The 10,635-nt window shown below is 39.9% G+C and overlaps 2 protein-coding genes across 2 annotated transcripts in view; both read left to right on the top strand.

Annotated features, from left to right (window-relative positions):
- Positions 1–2,884, top strand: part of si:dkey-16n15.6 (organic solute transporter subunit alpha) — an 8,151-nt gene extending 5,267 nt beyond the window's left edge. The window contains exon 7 of the mRNA XM_034877915.1: positions 2,444–2,884. Coding sequence (XP_034733806.1) covers positions 2,444–2,865 — 422 coding nt within the window. The 3' untranslated portion in view covers positions 2,866–2,884. The remainder of the gene's footprint in view (positions 1–2,443) is intronic.
- A 2,704-nt stretch (positions 2,885–5,588) lies between these two features.
- Positions 5,589–10,635, top strand: LOC117948101 (histone-lysine N-methyltransferase SUV39H1-like). The gene is made up of 4 exons (XM_034877574.1): positions 5,589–5,695; positions 6,640–6,785; positions 9,871–10,530; positions 10,630–10,635. Exons 1-4 carry the CDS (start codon positions 5,677–5,679, stop codon positions 10,633–10,635), a joined length of 831 nt encoding a protein of 276 aa, XP_034733465.1. The 5' UTR covers positions 5,589–5,676.

Raw genomic sequence — 10,635 nt, 5'->3', positions numbered from 1 at the left:
GGGACAAAGCCGGGACAAAAACCCAGGGAAGGCCAAACAGGAAAAATACCCCAACAAAAACCCCAAACCATAACAACAAGGGGAAGTTCAAGGTCCCAGTAGCTTAAAGACATCACACACAACACACTAATACATCATAACAGGATCTTAAAAGTACAAGAAACTAATCCACATGAATTAAATATATATATTACAGTGTAAATGTTTTAGGCAGGTATGAAAAATTGCTGTAAACTAAGAATTCTTTCTAAGAATCTAAATCAAATCAATATTTTGTGTGACCACCCTTTGCCTTAAAGACAGCATCAGTTCTTCTTGGAACACTTGAACAGTTATTGAAGGAACTCGGCTGGTAGGTTGTTCCAAACATCTTGGAGAACTAACCACGGATCTTCTGTGGGAGTATGCTTCCTCAAATCCTTCTGTTTCTTCATGTAATCCCAGACACACTCGATGATGTTGAGATCAGGGCTCTGTGGGGCCACGCCCTCACTTCATGACTTCTTGTTCTTCTTTACACTGAAGATAGTTCTTGATGGCCTTGGCTGTGTGTTTGGCGTCCAGCTGCAAAATGAATTTGGGGCCAATCATATGCCTTCCTGATGGCATTGCATGATTGATGAGTATCTGCCTGTATTTCTCAGCATTGAGGACACCATTAATCCTGACAAAATCTCCAACTCCATTTGCAGAACTGCAGACCCAAACTAGCAAGGAACCTCCATCCATGCTTTCCTGTTGCCTGCAGACACCAAGAAACTGCCTTCTGCTACAGCCAAATGTTTTAAATTTGGACTCATTAGTAGAGCACCTGTTGCCATGTTTCTGTACCCCAGTTCCTTTGTGCATAGTTGAGTCACTTGGCCTTGTTTCCATGTTGGAGGTCTGGCTTTTTGGCTGCAACTCTTCCATAAAGACCACTTCTGGCCATACTTCTCCAGACAGTATATGGTGTACCTGGGTCCCACTGGTCTCTGCCAGTCACCGCTGGACATCTTTCCATTTCAAAGGGAAAAAAGCCTGATGTGTTTTTCATCTGCAGCACTAAGTCTCCTTGGCCGACCACTGCATCTTTTTGGAAGTGTAACTATAAAAATTGATGCTGGTTTGAAGGAAAAAGGGTAGTAACACAAAATAATTATGTGATTTAGATTTCTCTTTTGTTCGCTCAATTTGCATTTTGTAAATTGATAAAAATCAACAATCGTTATTTCTATTTTACCTGCCTAAGACTTTTTCACAGTATACATATTGTACACACTGTGTATACATACATACGTGGTAAAAGTAACTACAGTTACATTTTTTTTATCGAGAATCGTTTTTTAAACAAAAATCCATATTGAATCGAATCGTGGGCCGAAAAATTGGAATCAAATCGAGTCATGACATTTTCTGAATCACACACCCCTAATGAGTGTTTTGTCACACACATCTAACACAGTTGAAAGCAATTAAATTCCAGGAAATGTTCCAGTGATCAAAAACTCACCAGACAGACATCATATTGATGGTTGCCCCTCTGAATTAAGGAGCCGGTTAATTTTTCTTATTTACTCTGACATTCAACAATTCTTCAGTCAGAATGGCATCTAGACAGCACTCGGTACTTAGACAGGCAGATGATATTAAGTAAGTAAGGCCCAGAGCCAAAAGGGCCATACACAGTTCCACAAGTCTGCAGAGTTCATGGAGCTTTGGGTACAGACTTTACTGGTGAGACCAATACCTGCAAATTCCTAGCAATCTGAATGCAAATTTAACATAAATCAACCAATCAATGTTTTTGTCACAAAAAACATAAAATAAAATTGCTGTGAAATGTAATCTATATTCTTGAATATATTTATGAAAACAGACTGTAAAAAAATGGAGGTAACATCAGTGACTGCAGTTTTGAAGCCAGAAGTTAGAATTTTGGCCATTGGCATCTTGGTATTTTGGAGCTAGAGTGACCATATTTGGACAAAAGGGTGGGTCTAGTGAGGAAGACACAGCTAAGACAGTGTTGATTATGGTTTCATAGTGCTGTGCTAAGCTAAAAGCTAATGAGGAAACCTTTATACAAGTTGAAGTTACTCTATGTTTTGTGATTTGTATAGTGTTGCATAAACTACTGGCCCAATTTTCAATGAACTTGGTGGTAGGGTGTAGCATGGGCCGAAGCAGAGCCCATTAAACTTTGGAGCGGATCCAAATCACGGGGAGGATGCACAAATTATAATTTACTTTTGTTAACATTGCAAGATTCATGTGGTGTTGGAATAATTGGAAGACTGTGTTCCCAAGTCCCGTGAATGACCCCTTAAGTTGGAACTTTAAACTAGCGAGATAGGGCATGGTATCTCCAAGTGCTCCTTTAGTTAACTGCATGTAATTCATGTAAAAGAATTGGATATGATGCCCTTTAACCCTGTGTCTTGTGGTCTCTGTCTAATCTCAGTGATCTACCACTACTGTGTGATTGTGGAGATGTTCTGCATCGGCCTATATGCCCGCCACACTTTCCGTAAGGTGGAGCCAAGCGTGCTGGAGGATGTGGAGGGCCCCATCAGTGTCTGGCAGATGGAAAAAGCTGTTCAAACAGACGATGTTCAGATGACACATCACAAACTCGGCCAGCTCCCCTGCTGCCTCGTCAAGGCCTCCAATCCCAGCTACAGCAGTGACAGCGAGGACAGCCTGTGCAGGATAGAGCATGCACCTCTGGATGGTTTTGCCTTCCCTCAGGCAAGAGCTCAGCAGCTAACCAGGACAGAACCAGTAGAGTCCTGGTCTGCCGAGGACCCGGGTATACATCTGAGTCACATTACTGTGAGGTCTGATATTAACTATCAGGACTCTAAGGATGTCACTGTGGTTTGACAAGCTATGGAAGACTTTTGACAAATAGTTAAGCCTTTTAGCAGGTGGTTTTAGCAGATGGCACGCACATTTCAAGAAAGGGTTGAAAGCACACTTGAGTTGCTGTTCATTAAAAAATTTTCTTTATACCAAGTGGGTATACCTATCTAGTGGGCTTAGAAAATAAAGAAAGTGCTTCACAAAGCTTCATTTGGCTATCAATGGTAATTTCACCCAGATGAAGTGCTGGCCCCAGATCACTTATTTAGAGATATTAAAAAGCTAAAAGTCTTATTCCGAAACATCTTTAATATGAACCACTCATTGGTTATCTAAACTTCAGGATCTCTTTATACTGCTATGCTAGACTTAATACCGTGCAACAGTCTGCTGCCCGTACTGGGGTCTAGCAAGGCCATTAGCTTACAGTTTTTCAGGGCTGCTACAACAAGCTAACTGTTATGTTGGCTATGGCAAGTAGCTTGCTACAGCTTGCTTGATAAAAAAGGGAAACCTACATCTCTTTTTGGGGGGATCTATAGTCAAAAAAGAATTGACCCTAACCTCCAAAATGATTGGGAAAAGGCATGACCCTCCCCAACAATTTATTGATGCCTTCTGTGCTGGTTTGCACTATGACATACCTTAAAAACCTCTGCCTTCTCCTCTTTCACATCACACTCCACTAGTATCAGCCCCTCCAGGATTTCACAGACTTTTTTTAAGATTGTTGCAGCACAAAAAAAAGTAAAAAATTGCAATAGGTTGTGATTTTTTGGTACGTTTGTTACAATGAAGTAAGAAATAGCTGTACAGAGGATCATCAGTTGAGATTGTGTGTGTGCACCCTTGAGAAGTGTAAATATGATAATGTAATTAACAGTGGGTTTGTTGTTATTATTTGCTAACATACTGTAATTCCTATGCATTGTGTATGGTATTCTTTATAATGTTACTTATTTCTCTGCAGTACCACACACAAACACACAGCCATAGCAGAGCTACCCCTGCCCATGTTTGTACTGTTGCTTGATTGTAATAAAGCATCAAAAGACAGTTATATACGGTCCTAATCTCATCCACACTAACAAGTTTCAAGTCATTTCACTGGAGTAACCGTTATTATTGTTTGCTTTATCAATACCGAATTCAATCTAATTGGATGGAAATGTACTGTAAGTTGCACTTGACACACCACTACAAGGCGACTCAACAGATTCTGCGGCATTCATTCATGGCAAATCATTAAGGGCTTGATGGTGGTTACGTTAGCACATAGTAGAATGGATGGCGACATGATTGAAAATGAAGAAAACCGAGATCCCAGAGATTGGGCAGACACGCAGCAAAAAATTCCCATTCATCCTCTGCCTTATCTGGGATAATAGGCATCAAGAATGACTCCTGGCCAATGGGCTAGGGAACGTCTTAATAATGTCTGTTTAGTAATTCATATTTAATTTATCCTTCATTTTCTTTCCAGAAGCCATTTTTGAACACACATACATGTAGATTAATTTAAATGTTAAGGGGAAGATTAAAATAGGGAGAAACTGGATCAGTGAATTCTCACAGAATCAATACTGACTTAATTTCTTGCTACTCAGTCAGAATCTTAATAACCTGGAGGCCCAGTCTCTGTCACAATAATCATAGTCATTCTTAATAATATCTCCACATACTACAGTGGATGAGAACAATCATATTAGCTCAATCAGATATACATCCATTTCACAAAAAGTTGCAGAAACTCATTTTATATTAAATCCAACAGCTGCATTTCTTAATAAAAACTATACAATTTGAAACCTTAAAACACATAGTTTTAATGGCATTAGTCCCAAAGATTTTGGTGGAATATAAGAAATTGGTTAGTACTAAAGATAATGTCATTCTAACTTTTGGCATCTCTCACATTCTCTTTTTTATGGATAGTTTTTCTGTTTTTCTGTGAAAAAGAAAATTCTTTGATCCAAAAATTTATCACAGATTTTTTTTTTCAAACAATACACTGAGACATGGAACGCGTCCCAGAGCCAAAAAAAAAAACACAGAGAGGAAGCTAGGAAGGGGGAGGGGAGACAAAACAACACATACACAAACAGACACACACAGACAGACACAAGACAAGGGACCAATCACATGCTCTACATGTGGTCTTTAAATTTGGATCATAATGTATTGGCTTCTTCTTTGAAAATATTTGTGGTTGTTCAAGGGTGGGGGGTGTTTTGAATCACCCCCCACCCTTGAGTTCTTTTTGTTTTGGTTACTTATTTTTGTTTACATTTCTTCGTCTTCTTCAAGGTAGACTCCCACAAGCTATTATGTTATCTTATGTAGCCATCCATCCATCCATCTTCGTCCGCTTATCCGGTATTGGGTTGCCAAGGGAGCAGCTTCAGCAGGGGACCCCAAACCTCCCTTAAATAGCCTATTGATTAAATGTACATCCTCCAAGAAACATTGCATGCACTGCTTGTAATGCTTCTTTGTTGTTCCAATAAAAAAAAAAAGAATGGCGCTTCTTTGACGCACCCTACTCTGCTTCTTATTGGTTTACGCTCATTTTCTTTGTTGGTTGTATTGGTTAGTTTTAGGCAGGCGTAGTGTAATTGGGTAGGGTTAGCCAGGGTAAGCCAACCAGAGGTAGAGTAAGGCACAGCAGGGCGGGACACAAATTTGCTTCTGGTCAACCCTCTTGAAGACATTTGAACCAATGAGAGGCCTGACAGATGACGCTCATCCAATCAGCAGCCGTGACAGTCTGCTTTGCTGCAGGATCCTCCCCACCGATGTCGCTTCTTCTATTTTGGCGGCTGTGTGAAAAACATGGCGGAAAATTTGAAAGGTAACTAAAATGGACTACGTATAATTTTTTTTGCCATTATATGTTTAAACTTTTGTTATTTGCTCAAGACTAAGCATACAACTTTTAAAAAACGTAAATATGCACTATGGCCTGTCCTCGACTTCACGTAACACGAACGAGAGAAGTGCGATTGAACATTATGGTGACGAGGAAGTTAGTTTTCCGAAGTAACGTTGACGATGCTTGCTGTTTAATGCAGCCTTTTGTGGGGAAATTCTCCGCTTGTGAATTCTGTCTTTGTATCTACTTGAGAAAGCATAACGTGACATAAATTAGTTTAGCGCTGTGCATTTTAGGCTCAGCCTGCGTGGTTTAGCGGATAAAACTGTTGTCGATAGGCTTCACGCGCCATGCCGCGCCACGTACATGTTTAAATGGAATTAAATGTCTTTTTTGGCTAATGTTTGATGTTTCCAAGAAATGTAACGTTATGTGTGCGACAGCTATAATCCTAAAGACTGGTTTCCGTTTTGGTTTCTTTGTCTTTCTTTAAAAACACGAGGTACCATTATTGCTTTTGTGTTCATCAGGAAGCGTCACATATGAAAAAGAAAAGTTGAACACTATAGAGCCAAATGTGTTCTAACGTTAGTCTATTTAAACAACTGTTAATGTAGAGACTGCACCACTTAGCTAGTAACGCTAGTTCAGTAAACCAATGCTTTTAACTTGCTTTTGTCGGTATTATCTTCAACTGCCGTGTTTGGCGGTAAAAAGCTGAGTTTTCGGATTGAAACTATTTTACTGACATAAAAAGCTCTTCACCGAGTTATGAATGCCGAATTATCCCATTCATCTGAATGTTAATAGTCAGTGACATTGCTAAGTACCTCTACCAATGAGCAGAGCCAGTTTAAATTGACTTTTAATTGTTGCCTCAGTGCATTCGCCAATAGTTGAGTTAAAGGGAGTTGCTGTGTCAGATTGCAGCGTGCCTTGGAAGATGTCCTGGGATGAGCTGGAAGCCCTCTGTCGCAGAGAGAGACTCTACTGTAAACAGCTGGGGGTGAACAGAACCAATTCCAATGAGTATGATGTGGAGTTTCTCTGTGACTACAAGAAGACAAAGGTAAACTATCAGTATTATTTAACGTTAACTGTTTTATCAAATCTCTGTTCATCTGCTACATTGCTAGTGTTAAGAACTTAGCATTACATTCCCTGTACACTGCACATTCACTTTTGTGCTGGACACTGTAGCTCCAGGCCACTGTTATTCCTTTTAATTGAAATCCTTTTAAAGAAAGCTGTTAGGACAGCACTCCAATTTGATAGTTTATTGCCATGCGTTGGCCGTGCCTTTCCTCAGCGTGTGCACAGGCAATTACAGATAATACTCCGCACACAGGAGAGTTTAATTAAACAACCATACTGCACAGGGGAAGTACATCATCCACAACTAGCACATCAATAGGCTCGTTGGAGCCTGTGGACAAGGGCCGGGGCCGGTGCCAAAAGACCACTGTCAAGTCGCACAGTTTACAACAGTTCCCTCAGGCTGAACAGGAAGTTACAGAAACACTTGCATCCTTTTAGGTCAGATTTATTTAAATGTTATCACACACAGATATCAATTTGTCTCCAGTTGTCTATATTAAGAGTAGCTGTCAAAATTATCTAACACACTGTAGATGATCTGTTGCTGATATAACTAATGACTACTAATAAACTACTAATAATAAAAACTAATCACTAGAGATGCACCAGTAACAATTTTCTAGGCCGATTTTCTTTCTTTTTCTAACCACTTTAAAGCACACAAATAATTATTTTCTCTTTTTAATAGAACAATTTTGCGTAGAACATAAAACATATTTTGAACAAATGATCGATCGCTATGAAATAGAACTAGGGAACAGCCTGGACGATTAAAACGTGGGACGAATAAAACATTCCGGTTTTCTCAGAGTGCAATGATGATAGACAGACTTCCTTAGGTTAAAACACAGAGCATGTTAACCTCCTCCTGTCAGCCAAATATCCTCCCGTTATTTCCTTTTATCTCAGAGTTGCAGGCGATAAACAAGTTTTGAGGATCAAAAGTAAACTTCATTAGCAGTTACATTTTTTTTCCAGATTATTAATGAGTGTTTTTCATTTAAAGGTTTGACTACATGCTTATTCAGTATGCCATTTAGTGTTCTCCACAATCTCAGTCTTTCATATTGCATGCTTGTTTACATGAAAAGCAAAACAAGCTGTAATGGCATCTGTCTATGTCGGGATGTTTGAAACCGCTGTTTCAGTTGTCCTGACCAGGCTGTAACTCCATGTATTTTAAGTAAATGCACAACTATCTGTTTTTATACAATAAAATATGGAGGTGAGACATGGAAGAGCAGTTTTAGAAAGATGAAAAATATAGTTGGGTCCACCAGGTAGGGGTCAAGTTTTCCCATGTTATCCTATAGAGAATGACGGGCTATGGGGTGTTATTTGGATGTTCAGCGGCCTAACCCACATAAAACCTAGTGAAACTTCATTTTTCACAATAGAAACATGATATAAATGGGAAAACGTACTGTTATAGCTGTATAAATGGCCGCATAATCCACACACATGATCTTACAATAATGGCTTCATACATGCTTCACGATGATGCATAGCCCAGCAACAATACATCTAAAATAACACCTTTGGGGGTAACATTCATGATATGTAGTAAAATATTGATGTTGTGGGAGGTTTATATGGCTTAAACTGTATGTTTCATTTGTCCCACCATGCAGTTTCATTCGTCCCGACCAGGAGGGGCGGATCCCCACTTTTGCTGTAATAATTCCTAACCGGTTTTGTTCAAAGCTGAAAATGCAACTGTATTAGACTGATGACGCATGTAGGTTGCTAGTGAAAAATTATTAGTTTCCAGATATGATTGCTTTGTAATTTACGTTTGATTAAAAAGCGTTTCAACTGTCCAGGCTCTCCCTTATATAAATTACACACACTCCTGGTGTGGGAAATAAACACATCTAAAGTGCAATTTTATGGAAGAACAATTTCCTTTTTTTCGCTTCCAAAATACAAATAAAAAAATTGATATATTTAGCAAGCTACACTCTGTAGGAAAAAGGTAATGACAATACAATACGCATTTCTTCAAAAGGCTGTATATCAGCAGTGATTGTTAGCGTGCATGTCAATAGCACAGACAAGCTTGCCTCCCGGCAGAAAAGGCCCTTTGAGATTTCCTTGTGAAATGTAAAGGGCATTATAAATAAAATGTATTATTATATTATTATTAAAAGGGAGAGAAAGTAAAAAGTCTCGCTGTCCAGGGGTAACTAGCCAGTAGGGATCGCGTGTGTGCGTCCTTGAGAACTGTAAGTTGTATGACTTATGTTGTCAGTTTATTGTAAGCTGGTCAATTCGTTGTATGTGTTCTTCACCTGCCATAGCTGTTGATATGATATAATGGCAGTTGTTGAACGCTCTTGCTCACGTTTGTATTTTAAGTGCATTATTTACATGCTACAGTAGTTACACTGCTTTAAAATAATGTAATTAACTGTGGGTTTATTGCTATTATTTGCTAGACTGTATAAAATTTGTATGCAGTGTGTATGGTAGCTTTTAAAATGTTATTTATTTACAGCATTTGACCGGCTTAATATCGGCATATGTTAGATTGGCCAATCACGTGAAAATAACAACAGACTGTAGGTGATCTGTTGCTGATTTTAATAACAACCAACTGTAGATCAGCCATTGTCAGCTCTCAGAGATTTCAGTCCGGCCTGCAGAATAACCATGAGTTCAGAAAATGTGTTCTGGTATTTGGCATTTCAAGCATTTACAGCAGGCAACTTTACACCGGTAGAACACAAACCCATCCCCCTGTATTTGCATCTCTATTCACATGCCGGGATTCTGTGCAGTGATGCCTGCACTCCACACACACAGCTGAGCTGAGAGGTGTGCATAAACATCACGCAGGACATTACTGGGAATGATACAAAGAGGATTACTTATTATTATTATTATTATTATTATTATTATTATTCAAAAAACCTTTGAAGAAAAAGTCAATAGGCTACTTATCAATACCCACTTACCTGTCTACAGCTCAGTAGACAAGAGTGGACTGCCAAGACATAAATTAGAAATGAGAAAGAATCCAATCTTTGCCCCTAACCAAAGTTGTTGTGTTTCAGGAGGAGGAGTTATACCTGGTAAAGTGGAGGGGCTTTCCAGAGTGTGATAACACCTGGGAACCTAAGAGGAACCTTAAATGCCCCAAACTGATGAAGCAGTTCCACCGGGACCTGGAACAAGAGCTGAGGCGCCACAAGAGACGCTGCATCCCTAAAAAATTGGATAAGGAAGTTGCCTCATACCTTGTCCAAAAAGCCAAACTCCGTCAGAGTTTGCAGCGCTGGGAGGCACATTTGAATCAGACACGCAACCACCCAGGTCGCATTTTTGTCCTAAACGAAGTGGACTTTGAGGGCCCTCCAAAAAACTTCACCTACATCAACAACTACAAAGTAGGCCAGGGCATCGTGTTAGATGAAATGGCTGTGGGCTGTGAGTGTAAGAACTGTTTAGAGGAGCCGGTAAATGGTTGTTGCCCTGGAGCCTCCCTCCACCGCATGGCCTACAATGACAGGGGGCAGGTCCGGATCCGGGCAGGACAGCCCATTTATGAGTGTAACTCCCAATGCAGCTGTAGCCTCGAATGTCCTAACAGAGTGGTGCAGAAAGGCATCCAGTTCGACCTGTGCATTTTTAAGACGGAGAACGGCCGGGGGTGGGGTGTCCGCACACTGCAGCATATCAAGAAGAACACATTCATTATGGAGTACGTGGGAGAGGTAAGACCTGGCCAAAACAGATGCGCCTCTTTAACAAGCTCTTAGGTACAATTTGGACAATAAATCCATAATCATTATATCTCGCTATATCTCTTGAAGAGGTGA

This window comes from Etheostoma cragini, chromosome 7 (genome assembly GCF_013103735.1).
Source record: "Etheostoma cragini isolate CJK2018 chromosome 7, CSU_Ecrag_1.0, whole genome shotgun sequence".
In the NCBI taxonomy this organism is placed as follows: Eukaryota; Metazoa; Chordata; class Actinopteri; order Perciformes; family Percidae; genus Etheostoma; species Etheostoma cragini.
This window is presented reverse-complemented; position numbering and strand designations above follow the sequence as displayed.